The 24173-nt window shown below is 45.3% G+C and overlaps 1 protein-coding gene across 1 annotated transcript in view; it reads right to left on the reverse strand.

The window, feature by feature from the left end:
• The window catches only part of wu:fb13g09 (multidrug resistance-associated protein 5), a 52024-nt gene that overhangs the window by 10767 nt on the left and 17084 nt on the right, over window positions 1-24173 (reverse strand). Inside the window, exons 7-25 of the mRNA XM_020452956.2 lie at window positions 23272-23419; window positions 18868-19016; window positions 18633-18740; window positions 18132-18494; window positions 14259-14330; window positions 13903-14027; window positions 13534-13606; window positions 13037-13240; window positions 12489-12614; window positions 11974-12091; window positions 11613-11797; window positions 10972-11136; window positions 9845-9974; window positions 9532-9685; window positions 6529-6657; window positions 5842-6028; window positions 3985-4074; window positions 3007-3199; window positions 2564-2723 (exon numbers count right to left, since the gene is read on the reverse strand). Coding sequence (XP_020308545.1) covers window positions 2564-2723; window positions 3007-3199; window positions 3985-4074; window positions 5842-6028; window positions 6529-6657; window positions 9532-9685; window positions 9845-9974; window positions 10972-11136; window positions 11613-11797; window positions 11974-12091; window positions 12489-12614; window positions 13037-13240; window positions 13534-13606; window positions 13903-14027; window positions 14259-14330; window positions 18132-18494; window positions 18633-18740; window positions 18868-19016; window positions 23272-23419 — 2879 coding nt within the window. The remainder of the gene's footprint in view (window positions 1-2563; window positions 2724-3006; window positions 3200-3984; window positions 4075-5841; window positions 6029-6528; window positions 6658-9531; window positions 9686-9844; window positions 9975-10971; window positions 11137-11612; window positions 11798-11973; window positions 12092-12488; window positions 12615-13036; window positions 13241-13533; window positions 13607-13902; window positions 14028-14258; window positions 14331-18131; window positions 18495-18632; window positions 18741-18867; window positions 19017-23271; window positions 23420-24173) is intronic.

Consider the following 24173-nt stretch of genomic DNA (forward strand, 5'->3'; position numbering starts at 1 on the left):
GACTACCACTGGCCATAACAGCACCCCCATACCATTCACTGTAGACTACTACATAACAGCACCCCCATACCATTCACTGTAGACTACTACATAACAGCACCCCCATACCATTCACTGTAGACTACCACTGGACATAACAGCACCCCCATACCATTCACTGTAGACTACCACTGGACATAACAGCACCCCCATACCATTCACTGTAGACTACTACATAACAGCACCCCCATACCATTCACTGTAGACTACCACTGGACATACCAGCACCCCCATACCATTCACTGTAGACACCACTGGACATAACAGCACCCCCATACCATTCACTGTAGACTACCACTGGATAAACAGCACCCTTATACCATTCACTGTAGACTACCACAGGATAAACAGCACCCCTATACCATTCACTGTAGACTACCACTGGACATAACAGCACCCCCATACCATTCACTGTAGACTACCACTGGACATAACAGCACCCCCATACCATTCACTGTAGACTACTACATAACAGCACCCCCATACCATTCACTGTAGACTACCACTGGCCATAACAGCACCCCCATACCATTCACTGTAGACTACTACATAACAGCACCCCCATACCATTCACTGTAGACTACCACTGGACATAACAGCACCCCCATACCATTCACTGTAGACTACCACTGGACATAACAGCACCCCCATACCATTCACTGTAGACTACTACATAACAGCACCCCCATACCATTCACTGTAGACTACCACTGGACATAACAGCACCCCCATACCATTCACTGTAGACTACTACATAACAGCACCCCCATACCATTCACTGTAGACTACCACTGGACATAACAGCACCCCCATACCATTCACTGTAGACTACTACATAACAGCACCCCCATACCATTCACTGTAGACTACCACTGGACATAACAGCACCCCCATACCATTCACTGTAGACTACCACTGGACATAACAGCACCCCCATACCATTCACTGTAGACTACTACATAACAGCACCCCCATACCATTCACTGTAGACTACCACTGGACATAACAGCACCCCCATACCATTCACTGTAGACTACTACATAACAGCACCCCCATACCATTCACTGTAGACTACCACTGGACATAACAGCACCCCCATACCATTCACTGTAGACTACTACATAACAGCACCCCCATACCATTCACTGTAGACTACCACTGGACATAACAGCACCCCCATACCATTCACTGTAGACTACTACATAACAGCACCCCCATACCATTCACTGTAGACTACCACTGGACATAACAGCACCCCCATACCATTCACTGTAGACTACTACATAGCAGCACCCCCATACCATTCACTGTAGACTACCACTGGACATAACAGCACCCCCATACCATTCACTGTAGACTACTACATAACAGCACCCCCATACTTACTTTGTACTGCCTATTTTATTGTATATTTGACCTTTAATTGATGTGCATTGTTTGAATGTCTATACTGTGTTGTAAAATACATAATGGTCTTTGCCTCTTCATCGATTGTCATTACATAGGTATACGCTGTTTTGTTGCTTCTACCAATTTACCTTAAGTATTCAAATGTTACTGACACATAGATCTGACTGCTATATTTCATAATAAAAATAAGATGTTGTAGCATACTGTAATGAATCACTTCTAGCAGATAGGAACAAAATAGGTGGTACTGGTTCTAAGGGCATTTATTTCAATGATTTGACAGAATTGGTTAGGTAATGTCTGGCTGTGAAGCTGAATGCAAAACTCTTCTGTTCCCTCATCCCAGTCTCTCTCCCTTCAGTGCCCACTCAAACACCAGTCGATATGCAACCAGCCTGTATTGACTAAGAACAAATAAGTTATGATTCATGAGTCGTTAGATACAAATAATCTAATAATAAACTATTTGATTTGATCAGAGTGCAATTATGAAACAAAAGTTACCAATAGATTATCTTCTTTATATTTTGGTACTGTGTGGTGGGACAAGCAAGAATAATGTCACTTACTCGATAGACAGCTGTCCATTCGGTCCAGCAGGTAGGGGCTGTTTCTTACAGTTTCATTTTGGGATATGGAAGAATGTCTCCATAACTCCAGGATTGATAAGCGCAGAAAATTCCTCAGGGTTTGTTACAGTCTCTGTGTGCGTTGCTTTCTTTGCCATAGATATCAAGCCCCCCCAGTCCGTAAATTAGGAAGTTGATAGTAATCTATATTTTATGAAATTAGATTCTATGTATACCTTTGTTAGACAATAAATGACCAACCACATAGCTTTGTAGTAGTTAGGTATATTTCCCTGCTTTTGAGAGGAGCTGGCTAGTAGATACCCATAGACCTCCAGAAATTGTGCTAAGCTAACGATATGCTACCTTCAACTTCCTTCAAAATGCACGCAGAGACATAAAATGGTATCCATGAGTTTGTCTGACTCTTGGATATTGGGTAATTTCCTACTTACCCAAGGATCCCTTAAAGGTTAGGATTGGGGAGGGGAAGCTGATCTTACATCTGTACCTAGGGGCATCTTAGGTAAATCATTAATACATACCTGATAGTGCCAATGAAGAGAACAGGCTCCTGGGGAATGACTGACAGCTTGCTTCTCAGGTCTTCCAATCCGATCTGTGCAATGTTGATGTCGTCGATGGTGATGGAGCCCCCAGTCAGCTCCACCAGTCTGAAGAGAGCTACGCCCAGTGAGGACTTCCCTAGATAGATAGAAACGGGGGGTTGTGAGTGATCTACGATTAGTTTGGATAGATGATAACCACATCTACATGTGAAGATTACAGTTCACTGGTTAAAGATTATTTTTATTTTATGAAAATCTTTTTCAATGAGAATCATTAGAAAACAAACACCATTACCATCAATTCAACCCATTGTTACATAATTTCTGAGTAAATACCAGGTAAACACCAGCGGAAACAAAGATAATACAATTAAACATTAACGATGTAAAACGATACATGGAAATAAGGAGGGAAGTACCTGAGCCAGTGCGACCCACAATGCCGATGGTCTCCTCTGGCAGGATGTTAAAGGAAAGTTTCTTGAGCACCAGCGGCAGGTCGTCCCGGTAACACATCTCCACATCCTGGAAGGAGATCCGTCCCTTATCTGGCCAGCAGGGGGAAGGAGAGGAGGGTCCAGTGATCTGCCGCGGCGCCTCACCTTCTAAGGTCTGAGACAGAAAAAAATAGATCCAATATGGAGTGCTAATCTCTGTATCTCCAATCCCATGAAGTAAAGACCTCTACCTCTCAATATAACTGTAATTTATAGATCTCTAAAAGCTTGTTGGCACTTTGAGAGAAAAAAAGTTGTTCCTCTGATATGGGGGTGTTTATGTTTTGATGGGTGTTGTGTGAAACAGGTCCTGTCATGTGCTGTGATGTGTGACAGGCCACACACTGGGTTCCATCTGCTTCCTGCTGGGCCTCTCAGAGACGGGGTGTGTCCCAAACGGCACACGACTCCCTATACTGTGGACTACTTTTAACCAAACCCTATGGGCCCCTGATCAAAAGTAGTGCACTACATAGGGAATAGGGTTAACTTTGGGATGTACACTGTGTCTGTCTGGAGCCTACCATGACCAACAGCTTTGTGTTATTGGGATTGGGTTATGTGTGTGTGCATGGGTGTGCGTCATGATTGTGTATGTGTGAGTATGTCAACCTTATCCAACAGCTTTTGTTATTGGGATATGGACCTGTGTAAGTGCGTGGGTGCAACCCCACGCAGGAATGTGGATTTAGAGTGTGTGTCTGCATGTGAGTATGCTGTGCCTGTATGTGTGTGTGTTGCTTCATCTGTGCCTGTGTCCTGCTGCGTTAAGTATATAAGCCTGTGTTTGTTTGTGTCATACCATGTGTGTACTTTCGATTCGGCCACACATGGTTCAGCCAATCAGCAACCCTTCCCCCGACTGTTGGCAGCATCCCTGGTGTCATTAGGCCTACCTACCTTTATATAATGATTGATCCTCTCCACTGACGTGAAGCGAGCCTCAGTCTCTGACAGCAATCTCACGGTAAACTGAAACAGACCGGTCAGCTGGAGAAGAGAGAGAGTGCGAGAGAGACAGACACAGAGAGAGAGACATAGACAGACAGAGAGAGAGAGAGAAGTGATTAGTCAATGATTAACACCCTCACACCCTATTACAATCAACCCAGGCTCACGTCAACACTAGTGTTGGTCACTGTGTGCGCTGATACCATTTGGATGAATGAGCAGCACAAACCATAAACCTTTACGACCCCTATAGACAGACATACAGTTGAAGTAGGAAGTTTACATACACTTAGATTGGAGTCATTAAATCTCGTTTTTCAACCACAAGTGTGGTTCATCCTTGGGAGCAATTTCCAAAAGCCTGAAGGTACCAAGTTCATCTGTACAAACAATAGTACGCAAGTATAAACACCATGGGACCACGCAGCAGTCATACCGCTCAGGATGGAGACGCGTTCTGTCTCCTAGAGATGAACGTACTTTCCTGCGAAAAGTGCAAATCAATCCCAGAACAACAGGACCTTGTGAATATGCTGGAGGAAACGGGTGCAAAAGTTACTATATCCACAGTAAAATGAGTCCTATATCAACATAACCTGAAAGGCTGCTCAGCAAGGAAGAAGCCACTGCGCCAAAACCGCCATAAAAAAATCCAGACTACGCTTTGCAACTGCACATGGGGACAAAGATCGTACTTTTTGGAGAAATGTCCTCTGGTCTGATGAAACAAAAATAAAACGGTGTGGCCATAATGACGATTGGTATGTTTGGAGGAAAAAGGGGGAGGCTTGCAAGCCAAAGAACACCATCCCAACCGTGAAGCACAGGGGAGGCAGCATCATGTTGTGGAGGTGCTGTGCTGCAGGAGGGACTGGTGCACTTCACAAAATCGATGGCATATTGAGGAAGGAAAATTATGTGGGTATATTGAAGCTTAATCTCAAGACATCAGTCAGGAAGATAAAGCTTGGTCGCAAATGGGTCTTCCAAATGGACAATGACCCCAAGCATACTTACAAAGTTGTGGCAAAATGGCTTAAGGACAACAAAGTCAAAGTATTGAAGTGGCCATCACAATGCCCTGGCCTCAATCCTATAGAACATTTGTGGGCAGAACTGAAAAAGTGTGTGCGAGCAAGGAGGACTACAAACCTGACTCAGTTACACCAGCTCTGTCAGGAGGAATGGGCAAAAATTCACAACGTATTGTGGGAAGCTTGTGGAAGGCCACCCAAAACATTTGACCCAAGTGAAACAATTTAAAGGCAATGCTACCAAATACTAATTGAGTGTATGTAAACTTCTGACCCACTGGGAATGTGATGAATTTAAAGCTGAAATAAATAGTTCTCTCTACTATTATTCTGACATTTCACATTCTTAAAACAAAGTGGTGATCCTAACTGACCTAAGACAGGGATGACAGGGATGACAGCTTTGCACACAGAGTGTGCAAAGCTATCATCAAGGCAACGTGTGGCTACTTTGAAGAATCTCAAACATAAAATATATTTTTGGTAACTACATGATTCCATTTGTGTTATTTCATAGTGTTGATGCCTTCAATATTATTCTACATGGAGAAAAAAGTAGAAATAAAGATAAACCCTGGAATGTGTAGGTGTGTCCAAACTTTTGACTGGTACTGTATAGAACATCAAAACAGCCTTCATAAAAACATTCCCATAAAGGGCAGGCAAAATAATTCACAGATCGCAAGGACATACTCTAGCAGTGCGTGTCTGCTTACATGCGTGTGTGCGTGTTTACATGCATGTGCATGAATGTGCTTTTGTGTGTGTGTACCTGCACAGCGTAGGATATAGCCAAGCCTGCGTAGGCTGGGGGGATCTGGTTGTGCATGAAAACGATGAGCAGGGCTACGGTGGTGATGAGAATGATGCTGATCAGGTCCAGCCGTACAGCCAGCCAGCGCATAGCACAGCTGAACAGGTAGTGGGAAGCCTGGTTGGTGTCCAGTAAAGCCTGGTACCTGAGATACACAGAGATAAACCAATAGGAATGGTTAGTGAAAGTCAACGGACCAATAACAGACTTAGTGGAAGGCTGCTCAGTGCCCACATTAGCTAAGCACAAATGCTACTCAACTCAAAAGTCAAGGAAATGTTACTTAGGGGGGTTCTCTCATTATTAGTTGTGCAATTTGGGCGGCACCTAGTCTAGCGGTTAAGAGCGTTGGACCAGTAACCGAAAGGTTTCTGGTTCAAATCCCCGAGACAACTAGGTAAAAAAAAAAGTTGATGTACCCTTGAGCAAGGCACTTAACTCGAATTGCCCCTGTATGTCGTTCTGGATAAGAGCGTCTGCTAAATGACAAAAAAAATCATTTAAAAATGTAGACGTGTGGTGGGCGAAGCTAACTGGACATGAACTGTCAAAACCAATGTCTTATCAGTGTTTGAAAAAACGTCCTGTGACAGATAAAATGTCTTCCTATGAGCGCTATACGGTATATTAGTGTACTGTTCTCACCTGTGTAAGAAGTCATCCCCTCTGCCATAAGCGTGAATGGTAGACAGCCCCTGGAGACTACTGGTGATGTGCGAGGTGAAAGGTGATTGGCTGATGTTCTCCAGACGCTTCAGCTCGCGAATCAGAACCCTAGTCAGACAAAGAGGAAGTGGAACATCAAGTCGATTACTTAAACGTACCAGAGCACCACTTTAGGGATGCTAAAGAAGTCCACTCACTCACCATTTCTCTAACCTCTACTCTGTGACCCCCAGCCAAACCTCTACTGTTCAACTCACAATGATCCAGTGGATAGCTGCCGTCTTACGGGATAAACCAATGTACATGGTATTATGAGCAGAGCTCTCGAGAATAAACGCTATTGGCTAAGTTGACTGATCTCTGTCTGTTTCATTTAAATAAGAACCTTACAAATTCTTAGAAACAGACAGAGTGTATTAATTGCATTGGTTAATGAACACATTGGAACAAAATTCCTTTAACACCCCCTCCCCGGTCAAACCTCTACTCTGTGACCTCCCCGGTCAAACCTCTACTCTGTGACCCTCCAGCCAATCCTTAGGGAGGGTTAAACATTTTAATTTCCCGTTGCAAAAATGTTTTCCATTGCGTGTTCTAAGGAACCTGATTCAACTTGTGAACTCCTTACCAAACCAGACACTAGATCAGGACAACAACAACATTGTGAAATATCTAGGGATGGTGGTCGAGGAGAGGGTTGACAAACACTACATTATAACTCCAATGACAGTGCAGTTATCTGACAGGTTAGTGGACTATGATACACCGCTCAAAAAAATAAAGGGAACACTTAAACAACACAATGTAACTCCAAGTCAATCACACTTCTGTGAAATCAAACTGTCCACTTAGGAAGAAACACTGATTGACAATAAATTTCACATGCTTTTGTGCAAATGGAATAGACAACTGGTTGAAATTATAGGCAATTAGCAAGACACCCCCAATAAAGGAGTGGTTCTGCAGGTGGTGACCACAGACCACTTCTCAGTTCCTATGCTTCCTGGCTGATGTTTTGGTCACTTTTGAATGCTGGCGGTGCTTTCACTCTAGTGGTAGCATGAGACGGAGTCTACAACCCACACAAGTGGCTCAGGTAGTGCAGCTCATCCAGGATGATGCGAGCTGTGGCAAGGTTTGCTGTGTCTGTCAGCGTAGTGTCCAGAGCATGGAGGCGCTACCAGGAGACAGGCCAGTACATCAGGAGACGTGGAGGAGGCTGTAGGAGGGCAACAACCCAGCAGCAGGACCGCTACCTCCGCCTTTGTGCAAGGAGGAGCAGGAGGCGCACTGTCAGAGCCCTGCAAAATGACCTCTAGCAGGCCACAAATGTGCATGTGTCTGCTGAAACGGTCAGAAACAGACTCCATGAGGGTGGTATGAGGGCCCGACGTCCACAGGTGGGGGTTGTGCTTACAGCCCAACACCGTGCAGGACGTTTGGCATTTGCCAGAGAACACCAAGATTGGCAAATTCGCCACTGGCGCCCTGTGCTCTTCACAGATGAAAGCAGGTTCACACTGAGCACACGTGACAGAGTCTGGAGACGCCGTGGAGAACGTTCTGCTGCCTGCAACATCCTCCAGCCAGTCATGATGGGTCAGTCATGATGTGGGGTGGCATTTCTTTGGGGGGGCCGCACGGCCCTCCATGTGCTCGCCAGAGATAGCCTGACTGCCATTAGGTACCAAGATGAGATCCTCAGACTCCGTGAGACCATATGCTGGTGCGGTTGGCCCTGGGTTCCTCCTAATGAAAGACAATGCTAGGCCTCATGTGGCTGGAGTGTGTCAGCAGTTCCTGCAAGAGGAAGGCATTGATGCTATGGACTGGCCCGCCCGTTCCCCAGACCTGAATCCAATTGAGCACATCTGGGACATCATGTCTCGCTCCATCCACCAACGCCACGTTGCACCACAGACTGTCCAGGAGTTGGCGGATGCTTTAGTCCAGGTCTGGGAGGAGATCCCTCAGGAGACCATCCGCCACCTCATCAGGAGCGCGCCCATGCGTTGTAGGGAGGTCATACAGGCACGTGGAGGCCACACACACACTACTGAGCCTCATTTTGACTTGTTTTAAGGACATTACATCAAAGATGGATCAGCCTGTAGTGGGATTTTCCACTTTAATTTTGAATGTGACTCCAAATCCAGACCTCCATGAGTTGATACATTTGATTTCCATTGATCATTTGTGTGATTTTGTTGTCAGCACATTCAACTATGTAAAGAAAAAAGTATTTAATAATAATATTTCATTCATTCAGATCTAGGATGTGTTATTTTAGTGTTCCCTTTATTTTTTTGAGCAGTATATGATGAGAGGACACAGGGGAGTCAGAGTGTAATTCTGCCCAGGACAGGACAACAATTTCCTGGCACAGCTCAGGCCATTCCTTGGCTCCGCTAGAATCATTTCTGAATGATGTGTGATTTATGAGCCACAGACCCACACTACCACAACACTCGACTGAGTCAGCAGGGAAGTGTGAGAGAGAGGGTTTTATTGACAAAGGTGGGGTGGAGTTCTACTTTTAGGTCCATAGATAGGCTGCACATGTGAATAACAAGTCTGCTCATGAATCATCCCCGGCGGGAGGGGGGGGAGGGGGGGAAGAGGGCAGGGGATTAAAGAACATGACACTCCTTATTCTGAGACTACCTACACAAACATGTTTATGCAGTTTGTACTTTCATCTCAAGATGCCAGCTGGCAAAGTACACCACATCAATAAATGGGACCCGTCCCAAAAAGCACTTCATTCCCTATATTGTGCGGGCCTTGGTCAAAAGTAGTGCCCTATATGGGGAATGGGGTGCCTTTTGAGCTTGCTTTTAACGAGGAAACTGGTTAGATGCGTCACGCTGAATAAGAAATTACCCAAAGACCTAGGGAACCTTAATCCATCTCTACACTTATCTTCTTTAAATCAAAGCACACATGAGCATACACGTATAAATCGATTGGTTGTAGCCTGACCTGGAGACTCGGTTGACAATGAGGAGGAAGGCTCCCAGGGGCAGGAGGGAGATCAGGAACCAGGGGAATACAATGCCCACCATGACCAGGCAGAAGAGCACCAGGGTCATGTTCTGGAGAAGCATCTCAGCCTGCATGGCCAGACGGACGTCCACTGTGGATGGTTAGAGAGAGAGGGATAGAAAAGGAGACCGAAAGAAAGAGAGGACACAGAGGGAGAGAGAAAACAAAAAACTGTCAGATCACACTGTGTTGTCTGGGTGGTATGGGCACCTCAAGGCTCGGAGTATGAAATCAAGGCAAGACACCTCACCCTCGTCCATGTCTCGGGAGAAGCGGGTGAGGATGCGGCCCAAAGGTGTTGTGTCAAAAAAGCGCATGGGGCTCAGGAGGAGGCGGTGGAACAGCTTGTCGTGGAGCACCGAGGCAGCCCGAACAGTGCACTGTCAGACAAACACAGTGGTGTTTCAACACGGAGCCAGACATAACACTGGTAAACAGATGGGTTGTCGGGACTCGGGAAAGCTCAACACCCAGGCGCAACAAATGCAAGTAGGAGTAGACATTAGAGAATTGTTGCCAGCATTCACAGCTATGAACACATACTAGCTAACGCTCATATGACATGTTGCTAATGCTAGTTGGCCATATGTTGTTGTTGTTGATGATGTGTCCCTATTAGTAGTCACAGTGCTCTTAAGAGCAAGTGGAAAGTTTCTCGGGTCATGCAAACTGTCAAATCCTCAGACATAAATGAATGTCTGGCAGGCTGACACAAAGGTTATGAACCCATGTCTAGGCTAACGCAGTGAGAAACATCTGGCAGAAATGACTTTTGGCAGGAGAGAACAAATTCAATCTATTAATAGAATATGCAACACTCCCACATTCATGTTACAGCTAAGCGTAAAAAAAAATAAGATTAGCCATCTTCGGGAAAAGTTTGTGTCACACAATTATGTGAGGACATAACCTCTGTAATGGGCTGTCAGGAAAGTTTAACAAACACAGGGGACATATCCAAAGGGACAGGGACACACAGCGGCACACGCACACACACAGCCATTAAAGCAGCGTGTCACGGCACTGGACAGAAATGGATTTAGCCTGCAGGCACTTTCAATTATAGTAGTGCAACTCATGAAAACGTCTTAAAGACAAATAGAGAGAGTCAAGGTTGTACCACAACAACTTTGCACTTCTTTCCTTTGAAAAGGGCCTGAGCGTAAATCAATGAAAACCTGACTTATGGAGACTATGGTTCCGTCCAGAATGGTATCCTATGGGCCCTTGTTAAAAGTAGTACCCTGGAGTGAATCGGTCAGTGATGCACTCTCCTTTGACAGGCCTTAGAGTGCATCAATGAATGGTCCTGACATTTCAAGACGAGAGAACAATCCACAAGAACCACTCTAAAAGACATTTGAGCAAGATGCTTACCTTGACGAACACTAGCCCCCTCATTGTCTTCAGGAAGAGAGCGGCCCCCATGGACAGCACATAAACTCTTGAGTAGTATTGAACATGAGGGTTGAGCCTCATGCTGTCGCTTGCCAACCCCGCCAATGTTTCATTGGTTTCGTTCTCCAGGATTAATGATGTATTCTGAGGGCAGATGGAGGGATACACACAAGGCATTTCTATCCAATGAAGGAAATAAATTAAACAAAGCCAGCTGAGACAGAAGACATGAAAGAAGCAGCCATTTGGGTAATGTCGCTATTCCAAACACATCCTTCAATCAGACACGGATGACAGCTTTGCAGCACATCTGCTTTTTGCCGGCTCGTCTCTTGTTTTAATTACGTTTACAGAGACACCGGTACTTTTTTAATTACACGTGCTGAGATTAATGCTCGCACTTTCCCCACTACAACTCAGTGATGCACAGAAGTCGTTTTACTTGTGGGAGACAGCCTGCTACAGTATAGACATCCCTCAGAGTAGGCAGAAGTTGTCCTATCCAACTAACACAGCATCAGATATTTCTTTAAATTCTAATAATTCTAAGTATTGTAGGTAGGGTAATCTGATCCTAGTTATGTGTCCGTGTGTAAGGCCATCAGAAAATCCAAACTCACCCCACTGCGCTGGCGGATCCAGTAGCTCAGCCACCAGTTACTGAAGGCGATGCTGCCAGTGGTGAAGAGGAAGAGGATGACGTTGATGATGAAGGCATAAGGGCCTCCAGCCGCATTGATGTAGGCCTTGTACACATCCCAGGCCACGGCACCAGAGCCCTTCTCCTCCGCTTTCATGAGCTGGTCTGGAGAGTGAAGAAAGGGAAGGAAAGAAGGAAGGAAAGAAGAGAATTAGAAAGGGAAGGAAGGAAAGAAGAGGAAGAGAGGAAGGAAGAAACCTGTGAGTAATTTCCTCATTTCAAGCCAACCGCTTTAAAAGGGAACACATTAACACATTCAAATTGGCGCAGTCGAGTCTCACCTCCTTTCCCTTTCTCCACCGGCGGTCTGGCAACTTTGGCGAAATTCCCGGTGATCTCAACCTTTTCATCTCCCTCTTTCTTCAGGTTTGTTTTCACCAGGTTCTTTTTCACCAGGTTCTAGGAGAGCAAGCCAAAGAGACCTACAGCATAAGACAATCGGCCAAGTCATAACACTGCCAGTAAGTCATTTAAACAGAGATATTGGTGACAGGGTCTTTAGCAGTGTGACACCGATAAATCAACGCCGACCTAAATAATGAAAGGCCCTGTATGCATTAACATTTCCCAGCCACCCACTTGGCTTCTCCTGCCTTATGAATTACGCAGGACGTGACGTATGATAGTGTTGTGTAAAGAGGGATGAAGAAGGTGTTTTTACATAGAGGAGAGCTGGGCTAGCCTGGTCCCAGGTCAGTTTATGCTGTCTTGCCAGCTCATGCCAATGCATGACAATGAAAGGCAACAGATCTGTGATCAGGCTAGAGCTGGACATGCGCTCCGTGGTTGGCATTACCTCCTGCTGTACGCTGTTGAAGAGAGCGGCGTAGTCACGGTCTCTGCCCATAAGCTGGGAGTGGGTGCCATGCTCGGCAATCTGCCCGTCCTTCATCAGAATCACGTGGTCACACTCTGCCAGGTACTGAGAGAGGGTCAACACCAGTGAGATCTGTGATTCTCCTGATGAAGAATCCTGGGCTATAGTATGCTCCTCTATATTTCTATATGGCTCCCTTTCCTCAGCCTTCTCATTTCGGGACAAATTCTTGAGAGTCACACTCTTAACTTAGCTTTTATGCATTAATGTCAATGGGAGACTTGTGTGAAAACTCAAGTGGCACTATAATCACCGACCTAGGTGGTCTACATAGGGTCTCATTTCCTTTCAGATTAGGCGTCACAAAGATATACAAGAGAGTAGTTAAGAAAGCCATTTCAGATAATGAATGCCATTTCCTATAATTTGGCCATAGTCCACAAGTCACTTATTTGCTGCAAATTCTTCTGTTTCTCACATAAATACAATTTGATTTGATCATTCAGATAATCAGAAGCTCCTCTTACCTGCAGCTGGTGTGTGACAAAGATGGTGGTCTTGCCCTTGGACGCCGTGCGGATGGCATTGTGGAAGAGGTGAGAGCCCACGTGGGCGTCCACGGCACTGAGAGGGTCGTCCAGGAGCAGGATGGGCCGCTCGCTATATAGGGCACGTGCCAGGCTCACCCGCTGGCGCTGCCCGCCACTCAGATTGGCACCCCTCTCACCTATCTGGAGTGAAAACATTGGGACAATGTTGACAAAATGTATCAAGGATCATTTCTGATTGATAGGCTTCACACAGAGGCAGCAACAGACCAGACATGTACTTACATAACACTTTATCATGTTCTCTCACAAAACACCACATCTATAAATGCATGTACTACTTACTAGCCTGTTACATGGTAAATACACTATACCAAAGTAGCAGAAAGTGTAAGGCAAATGTATTGTCCAGAATGGCCAGAGTTCATATTGAGAGCATCTCCAGCAGAGAGATGTAATAGCGGTCTGATACATACCTCAGTCATATCCCCATAGGGCAGCTCTGTCAGATCAGGAATCAGGCAGCAGGCAGAGACCACAGCATTATACCTAATAAGGAAACACAGCCAAGGACATGACTTAACATGAGAGGGAAACGCAGTCATGGTCCAGAGAAATGAGTAAACCATGAGTTAGAAATGAGCCTTTGGCCCTTCTGAATGTGAAACTATCAAACTATGACATCCAAATGTGACTGATCATAGACTACAGATGAAAATGAGCAGTCTACCTAAATCCAGCACTAAGACACCTCTAAATGGTCTGCGTTGTTGCTTTCATTGTGTACTGTTCCATAATAAATGACTCAAAAAGTCATAAACACAAATCAATCAATCAATCTTTACTTGTCTTCGTCGTATTCTTTTCCGAACAGGATGTTCTCTCTCAGTGAGTCATTGAGGATCCAGGCCTGTTGAGCCACATAGGCAAAGCCGCCACTGGCTGCCACGTTGCCCTCCAGCAGGGTCATCTGTTGAGCACCAGAGATAAGACTCATGTTAAAACATACTAGAGGTAAAGCTGACCTGGGCTTTCACGAGAGGGAAAATACTTGAACTGCGTTTGATTGCCTGGTACAACGGAATAGTCCCAAAAGTGCAAAAATCAAGCTTAATCAAACGCACCTCAAATGCTTTCCAGTCTGGTTTGTGGGGGAATCCCCCAGTAAGCTGATTTGAAGGCCAATGATATAGAACCTCACCTGTCCCAGCAGAGCAGACAGCAGAGAGCTCTTTCCGCTCCCCACAGCTCCACATATTCCTACCAACGCCCCCTGCAGATCAGAAGGATACCAGGGAGTATTGGTATGAATTTGAAATTCAAACACTCAGTCCATTTCAAAAGGAAAGAAGTTGCTGACTCCCTCCAATTGTCTACTCTTTCAGTCGTTCTCTTTATGAGTTGTGCTACTATAATCAAATGTGCCTGCATGCTAAATCCAGTGCCAGTGACTCAATGCTTTAGAGCAGTGGTATTCAAACTTTCTCAGCAGGGACCCAATTCTTTCCACCAGAATTTCGGATGACACCATTTTTTGGGGCACAAATTTCTAGCAACCCCACCCCAAATATAATGACACAACCTTAAAAATCTGTACATTTTGTGGACCCCAGGAAGAGAAGCTGCTGCCGCAAAAGCTAAAAAATAAAATTCTCAGATGGAATAAAAAATATATACAGTACCAATCAAAGGTTGACACACCAACACATTCAATGTTTTTTCTTTATTTTTTACTATTTTCTACATTGTAGAATAATAGTAAAGACATCAAAACTATGAAATAACACATACGGAATCATGAAATAACCAAAAAAAGTGTTAAACTAATACAAATATATTTCAGATTCTTTAAAGTAGCTCTTGGCATTCTCTCAACCAGCTTCATGAGGTAGTCACCTGGAATGCATTTCAATTAACAGGTGTGCTTTGTTAAAAGTACATTTGTGGGATTTTTGTTCTTTCTTAATGCGTTTGAGTTCCTTCTTAAATCAGTAGTGTGCTGACAAGGTAGGAGTGGTATACAGAAGATAGCCCTATTTGGTAAAAGACCAAGTCCATATTACGGCAAGAACAGCTCAAATAAGCAAAGAGAAATGACAGTCCATCATTACTTTAAGACATGAAGGTCAGTCAATCCGGAAAAATTCAACAACTTTGAAAGATTCTTCAAGTGCATTCGGTAAAAACATCAATATAATATAATGAAACTGGTTCTCACGAGGACCGCCTCAGAAAAGGAAGACCCAGAGTTACCTCCGCTGCCTTCATGGTCAAATTGCTGCAAAGAAACCACCACTAAAAAGGACACCAACAAGAAGAAGAGACTTGCTTGGGCCAAGAAACACGAGCAATGGACATTAGACCGGTGGAAATATGTCCTTTGGTTAGATTAGTCCTAATTTGAGATTTTTGGTTCCAACCGCCGTGACTTTGTGAAACGCAGAGAAGGTGAACGGATGATCTCCACATGTGTGGTTCCCACCGGGAAGCATGGAGGAGGAGGTGTGATGCAGTGGGGGTGCTTTGCTGGTGACGCGGTCTGTGATTTATTTAGAATTCAAGGCAAACTTAACCAGCATGACTACCACAGCATTCTGCAGTGATACACCATTCCATCTGGTTCGCGCTTAGTGGGACTATCATTTGTTTATCAACAGGACAATGACCCAACACACCTCCAGGCTGTGTAAGGGCTATTTGACCAAGAAGGAGAGTGATGGAGTGCTGCATCAGATGACCTGGCCTCCACAATTACCCGACCTCAAGCAAATTGAGATGGTTTGGGATGAGTTGGACTGCAGAGTGAAGGAAAAGCCGCCAACAAGTGCTCAGCATATGTGAGAACTCCTTCAAGACTGTTGCAAAACCATTCCAGGTGAAGCTGGTTGAGAAAATGCAAATAGTGTGCAAAGCTGTCAAGGCAAAGGGTGGCTACTTTGAAGAAGCTGAAATATATTTTGTTTATCACTTTTCTGGTTACTACATGATTCCATGTGTGTTATTTAATAGTTTTGATGTCTTCATTGTTATTCTACAATGTAGAAAATAGTACAAATAAGAAAGAAAATCTCTTGAATGAGTAGGTATCCAAACTGTACTTGTACTGTATACAGTTGAAGTGGGAAGTTTACATGCACCTTAGCCAAATACATTTAAACTCAGTTTTTCACAATTCCGGACATTTAATCCGAGTAAAAATTCCCTGTCTTAGGTCAGTTAGGATCACCACTTTATTTTAAGAATGTGAAATAATGTCAGAATAATAGTAGAGAAAATTATTTATTTCAGCTTTAATTTCTTTCATCACATTCCCAGTGGGTCAGAAGTTTACATACACTCAATTAGTATTTGGTAGCATTGCCTTTAAATTGTTTTTGGGTCAAACATTTTGGGTCGCCTTCCACAAGCTTCTCACAATAAGTTGGGAGAATTTTGGCCCATTCCGCCTGACAGAGCTGGTGCAACTGAGTCAGGCTTGTAGGCCTCCTAGCTCACACACGCTTCTTAAGTTCTGCCCACAAATGTTCTATAGGATTGAGGCCTTTGTTGTCCTTAAGCCATTTTGCCACAACTTTGGAAGTATGCTTGGGGTCATTGTCCATTTGGAAGACCCATTTGCGACCAAGCTATAACTTTCTCACTGATGTCTTGAGATTTTGCTTCAATATATCCACATACTTTTCCTATCCTCATGAAGCCATCTATTTTGTGAAGTGAACCAGTCCTTCCTGCAGCAAAGCACCGCCACAACATGACGCTGCCACCCCCGTGCTTCACAGTTGGGATGGTGTTCTTTGGCTTGCAAGCCTCCCCCTTTTTTCCTCCAAACATAACGATGGTCAACAGGTCAACAGTTTTATTTTTGTTTAATCAGACTAGAGGACATTTCTCCAAAAAGTACAATCTTTGTCCCCATGTGCAGTTGCAAAGCGTAGTCTGGCTTTTTTATGGCAGTTTTGGAGCAGTGGCTTCTTCCTTGCTGAGCAGCCTTTCAGGTTATGTCGACATAGGACTCGTTTTACTGTGGATATAGTAACTTTTGTACCGGTTTTCTCCAGTATCTTCACAAGGTCCTTTGCTGTTGTTCTGGGACTGATTTGCACTTTTCGCACCAAAGTACGTTCATCTCTAGGAGACAGAACGCTTCTCCTTCCAAAGCGGTATGACGGCTGCGTGGTCCCATGGTGTTTATACTTGCGTACTATTGTTTGTACAGATGAATGTGGTACCTTCAGGCATTTGGAAATTGCTTTCAAGGATGAACCAGATTTGTGGAGGTCTAGATTTTTTTTTTCCTGAGGTCTTGACTGATTTCTCTTGATTTTCCCATGATGTCAAGCAAAGAGGCACTGAGTTTGAAGGTAGGCCTTGAAATACATCCACAAGTACACCTCCAATTGACTCAAATGATGTCAATAAGCCTATCAGAAGCTTCTAAAGCCATGACATAATTTTCTGGAATTTTCCAAGCTGTTTAAAGACACAGTCAACTTAGTGTATGTAAAACTTCTGACCCACTGAAATTGTGAGACAGTGAAATAATCTGTCTGTAAACAATTTTTGGAAAAATGACTTGTGTCATGCACAAAGTAGATGTCCTAACCGACTTGCCAAAACTATAGTTTGTGGAGTGGTTGATAAATGAGTTAAATGTATGTAAACTTCCGACTTCAACTGTATATATTTTACATCAACAAATAACCTTCAAGTCATTACATTTTCATCTCTTATCAATATGAAAGAAACCAAAAAATACATTTACTAAATACAAAATACATTTACTAAATACAATTTAAAAAAAATGTTTGAATACAATAATCTGTCCTCTGATTTCTTTGTTCCAATTCTATTCATAAATAAATAGCCAACCCCACTGCGTTCCCCCCCCAGACCTTGAACACCACTGCTTTAGTGTGTGTGTGTGTGTGTGTGCAGGTTTGCATGTGTGCGTGCATGCATATATTCGTCAATGTGTACAAACATTTGTGTAGGCTTGTATGAATGTAAATCAGGGTTGTTTTGTGCACGGGTGAGTACACCTGTCTGATTGATGGTGCTTGTTCGAGTAGTTTACCTTCTTGACGCGCAGATCGATGCGATGTAGGGTTTTGTGCAGCGGTGGGCGGATGATGGAGCTCTGGGTAGAGGAGATGGTGCTCTGGGGGCTCTCCTGTTCCATGTGGGTAAGGAGACTCTGTCCGTTGGGACCATCGTTGTTTCCTTTACCCTCTTCTGCTGTGATATACAAGCTCAGTTTCTCCTTGCGCAGTACTCGATGCATTCCACCTCTCTTGCACTGCTTCTTGGGGATGGGGGTGGCTTTGGCGGGAGCTTTGGCCTTCTCCCAGGCCAACGTGGCGTACTGGAACTCCACGGCGTTCATCGGGTCGTCTGTTTTGGCCAACACAACCTCACGGTCCTCCATCAAGAAGAGTCTCTGTTGACATATGATATACTGTATGATATATGGAGAAGATTAATGAATGAACATGTCTATTTTGAAGTGCTATGCTGACAACTGAACGCTACAATCATTCCCAATGTTGTACAACAATCTCGTCTGTCTTTCATTTACCTGAAATCGGTTGACTGCCACAGAACCCTCTGATAATGCTCGTACAGCCAAGGGCGTGACTTTGAGGGCAAAGGTCATGGAGTTGAAGACTGCAACAACGGTAAAGGCCTGAAGGGAGCAACAAAGTGGTCAAGTAATTTCATTTAGTGGAATTCCACATATTTAAAAGCTACTGGTAGATATTGAAGTCACTTGACTCTTGAAAAGTTAGTGACAGCTGAGGGGAGGGGTTTACCTGGGCAGCAGTGAGGTCAAAACCCAGGGCCATGTGTAGAGTGAATGTGCAGACACTGGCGATCACCACGACGATGGGGGCCACGCCCACTGTGAGGCTCTGAACACAACCAGCCCTCTCCAGTATCCTCCTCTCCTCAGATCGCACCGCTGGGGGGCAGGGCAGAAAGAGAAAGCAGCAGAGAGCGAGCGCGGCAGAGAGCGAGCGAGGCAGAAAGAAAGAATGAGCGACAGAGAGGAAGTGAGCGAGGGAGCGAGCGACAGAGAGAGAGCGGGAGCGAGCGACAGACAGAGCGGGAGCGAGCGACAGAGCGACAGACAGAGCGACAGACAGAGCGAGCGACAGACAGAAAGCGAGCGACAGAGAGAAAGCGAGAGCGAGCGACAGACAGAGAGAGCGAGCGACAGACAGAGCGAGCGACAGACAGACAGAGCGAGCGACAGACAGACAGAGCGAGCGACAGACAGACAGAGCGAGCGACAGAGACAGACAGAGAGAGCGAGCGACAGACAGAGAGAGCGAGCGACAGACAGAGAGAGCGACAGACAGAGAGAGAGAGCGAGCGACAGACTCAGAGAGCGAGCGACAGACAGAGCGACAGACAGAGCGACAGACAGAGCGACAGACAGAGCGACAGACAGAGCGACAGACAGAGCGACAGACAGAGCGAGCGACAGAGCGAGCGACAGACCGAGCGAGCGACAGACAGAGCGAGCGACAGACAGAGAGCGAGCGACAGAGAGAGAGAGCGACAGACAGAGAGAGCGACAGACAGAGAGCGACAGACAGAGAGAGCGACAGACAGAGAGCGAGCGACAGAGAGAGCGACAGACAGAGCGAGCGACAGACAGAGAGCGAGCGACAGAGAGAGCGACAGACAGAGCGAGCGACAGAGAGAGCGAGCGAGTGACAGAGAGAGCGAGCGACAGACAGAGAGAGCGAGCGACAGACAGAGAGCGAGCGACAGACAGAGCGAGCGACAGACAGAGCGAGCGACAGACAGAGCGAGCGACAGAGAGAGAGAGCGAGCGACAGAGAGAGTGAGCGAGCGACAGAGAGAGACAATGAGCCCTTGTATTACCACTGTAGAGTCTTTCAGGAATTTACGCCTGGCACTGTACAGTTATATTCAGCTCCAAACAACATTAGAGAGAGTCCCTTACAGTCATGGCCAGAAATAAGAGAGACATGTTGGGCCTCACGGCCATAAATGGTATGAAATGGACTTTTAAAATTGTGGGCCATTGGCAGTTGTCCAAGTCAAGTGGCTTGTCATCCATGATTGTGTACATCTTCTAAATGCATGTGTTGGCTGCTTCATTCAACAGTCCATTCAGTGCACTCTGGCTCCAAGCAAAGGTTTCTTTTGAACACAGCCAAGGCTACTACGTGCTCCAGGAAAGCTATAACATGACTGCACTCCTCCTAAAACACATTTCATATTATTCTCCAGGGACTCACAGCAGGGTTGTTGGATTGCCTTTGTAGAAGCTGCTACATATACAATGTATATTTTATCAGCAGGTGGAATAGGGCCATATACTAAAACTAACTGAAGAGAACGATATCAGAACTCCTGATATGAAACTCGATAGCCCTTAAGATGAATGTCCAATTAATGATCATAATAATAGGTATTATCACTATTATCCAAACAGCGGGCTGTTATGAGGATATGAGTCCAACCTGGCTAATTACAGTCATGATTAAAAGCACCAAACGTTTCTTATCCACAATGTAAGGCAGAGCCTCGTGAGAAATGTCCCCCCTCCCTCTCTAATTCTTCAATATCCTCTAAGTGGAACAACCCTCTGCAGGTCTTAGGTATCAAAGAGCTTTAAACGCTTTTCAAATTAAACTTTGGGCGCAGTGATCCAATCAGGGCTTGTGTAATGTGGGAAGGCATGGAAGGAATCTCAGCCAATGGAACCTAACGGGAATGGAGTTGCCGGGTCAATTCCGGGGATGAATCTAATTTGAATTGATGATTGGAGGATTTGAACTAATGGATTTCAGGTAACGGGTTGAATTTCCTGGACTGACTGTAATTGAAAGAGAATTGGCCTAACAGAGAAGAAAATGTAAATAAAGTCAAATAAAGGAAGTACGAATTTGAGAGGCGCATTGTCAGCTAGAAATAATCACTCTAACCCAGACGCAAAAACAGGAAGTGAGTATTATGATTTTTGCTGTGTCACTGGGCCAGTGCTGTAAAAATGATGACTGCTGAGTTACTGGCCCTGTAACATAAACATGATGATTGCAGAGTCACTAGCCCCTGTGCCATGATGACTGCTGACTTACTGGCCCCATGTCATAAACATGATGACTGCAGAGTCACTGACCCTGTGCTAGAAACATGACTGCTGAGTCACTGGCCCCTTGTCATAAACATGATGACTGCAGAGTCACTGACCCTGTGCTAGAAACATGACTGCTGAGTCACTGGCCCCTTGTCATAAACATGATGACTGCAGAGTCACTGACCCTGTGCTAGAAACATGACTGCTGAGTCACTGACCCCTTGTCATAAACATGATGACTGCTGAGTCACTGGCCCTGTGCTAGAAACATGACTGCTGAGTCACTGGCCCTGTGCTAGAAACATGACTGCTGAGTCACTGGCCCTGTGCTAGAAACATGACTGCTGAGTCACTGGCCCTGTGCTAGAAACATGACTGCTGAGTCACTGGCCCTGTGCTAGAAACATGACTGCTGAGTCACTGACCCCTTGTCATAAACATGATGAATGCTGAGTCACTGGCCCTGTGCTAGAAACATGACTGCTGAGTCACTGGCCCTGTGCTAGAAACATGACTGCTGAGTCACTGGCCCTGTGCTAGAAACATGACTGCTGAGTCACTGGCCCTGTGCTAGAAACATGACTGCTGAGTCACTGGCCCTGTGCTAGAAACATGACTGCTGAGTCACTGGCCCTGTGCTAGAAACATGACTGCTGAGTCACTGGCCCTTTGTCACACACATGATGAGCTATCATGTTTATAGCTTGGGGCCAGTTGTCACAAACATGATGACTGCAGAGTTACTGGCCCTCTGTCATAATTGTGATGACTGCAGAGTTACTGGCCCTCTGTCATAAACATGATGACTGCAGAGTTACTGGCCCTCTGTCATAATTGTGATGACTGCAGAGTTACTGGCCCTCTGTCATAAACATGATGACTGCAGAGTTACTGGCCCTCTGTCATAATTGTGATGACTGCAGAGTTACTGGCCCTCTGTCATAAACATGATGACTGCAGAGTTACTGGCCCTCTGTCATAAACGTGATGACTGCAGAGTTACTGGCCCTCTGTCATAAACGTGATGACTGCAGAGTTACTGGCCCTCTGTATAAACATGATGACTGCAGAGTCACTGGCCCTCTGTCATAAACATGATGATTACTGAGTCACTGGGTGACCGTGCCATAACATGATGACTACTGAGTCACTGGCCCCGTGCCATAACATGATGACTGCTGAGTCACTGGCCCCGTGCCATAACATGATGACTACTGAGTCACTGGTTGCCCGTGCCATAACATGATGACTACTGAGTCACTGGCCCCGTGCCATAACATGATGACTACTGAGTCACTGGCCCCGTGCCATAACATGATGATTATTGAGTCACTGGTTCCGTGCCATAACATGATGACTACTGAGTCACTGGGCCCGTGCCATAACATGATGATTACTGAGTCACTGGCCCCGTGCCATAACATGATGACTACTGAGTCACTGGCACCGTGCCATAACACGATGACTACTGAGTCACTGTCCCCGTGCCATAACATGATTACTACTGAGTCACTGGGCCTGTGCCATAACATGATGACTACTGAGTCACTGGGTGACCGTGCCATAACATGATGATTACTGAGTCACTGGGTGCCCGTGCCATAACATGATGACTACTGAGTCACTGGGTGCCCGTGCCATAACATGATGACTACTGAGTCACTGGGTTCCCGTGCCATAACATGATGACTACTGAGTCACTGGGTGCCCGTGCCATAACATGATGACTACTGAGTCCCTGGGTTCTTGTGCCATAACATGATGACTACTGAGTCCCTGGGTTCTTGTGCCATAACATGATGACTACTGAGTCACTGGGTGCCCGTGCCATAACATGATGACTACTGAGTCACTGTGTGCCCGTGCCATAACATGATGACTACTGAGTCACTGGGTGCCCGTGCCATAACATGATGATTACTGAGTCACTGGGCCCGTGCCATAACATGATGACTGCTGAGTCACTGGGCCCGTGCTATAAACAATATGACTGTGGTCTGGTGTTTATCCTCACCAAGTGACCTGACCAGAAAAAAAACAATACAAGCCCAGTGTGTGTGTGTGTGTGTGTGTGTGTGTGCAAGTGTTACCAAACACTCACTGTGGATGTTCTGAGCGAAAGTGTTTTCCAAGCAATACATCTTGATGAACTTGATACAGCCGAGGATCTCATTCATGAGCCTCACGCGCTGGTCAGTCACTAACACACACTTCTTACGAAAATACGCTGTGAGACGTGAAGCCAGCATCTGTCCCGGATAGAAAGAAGCAAGAAAATAAGTAACAGAGGAGAAATGTGAGTGTCGTAACAGGGAAATGAAGGCAGACACAGTCTACATCCCTATGTTTCCCCTAGTGCACTACTTTAGAACAGAGCCCCATGGGCCCTGGTCAAAAGTAGTGCTCTGTATAGGGAATAAGGTTCCATTTGGGACAGAGACAGCCCTATTGCATCAGCTGTACGGCAGGGTTACTGCAAGGAACAGGCTATAAACGGATTCCACATCAAGGCAAAGGTCCCCAACAGGCAGGCTCAGACTGAAGCGAACTCAATTCAAAGACTAACAGCAGCAAAGTCGACAGGAGATTGGCAGGCGGAGAGTTTTGGGGAAGTTGAAGGGCAACTCCACCACAATTTCATTATCTCCTGCACAATACCAGTGTCAACATATGTGAAAACAGTGCAAAACTGTGTTTTGTAGAAACAAATCAAGTTTAAAAACAGTTGTACCCGATGACATCCTCGAAAGTTAAAACATTATATAAACAGTGATTTTCAAAACACAGATTTGCAGTGACATGGGGAGCAAGAAAATACACTCCCTAGAAATCCGTTGCAGGTTTTGAAAATCACTGTTTTTTTAACCTACCTTGTGATGCCACAGAGAAGCCCTTTTTAGGACATTTTTTCTTATCTTTTTAACCACAGATCATAGAAGCAAGCTGTTTTCACATGTGTAGACACTGGTTTACTGCTGTAGATGAAGAATATGAGATTGAAAA

Source organism: Oncorhynchus kisutch, linkage group LG19 (genome assembly GCF_002021735.2).
Source record: "Oncorhynchus kisutch isolate 150728-3 linkage group LG19, Okis_V2, whole genome shotgun sequence".
NCBI classification, from domain to species: domain Eukaryota; kingdom Metazoa; phylum Chordata; class Actinopteri; order Salmoniformes; family Salmonidae; genus Oncorhynchus; species Oncorhynchus kisutch.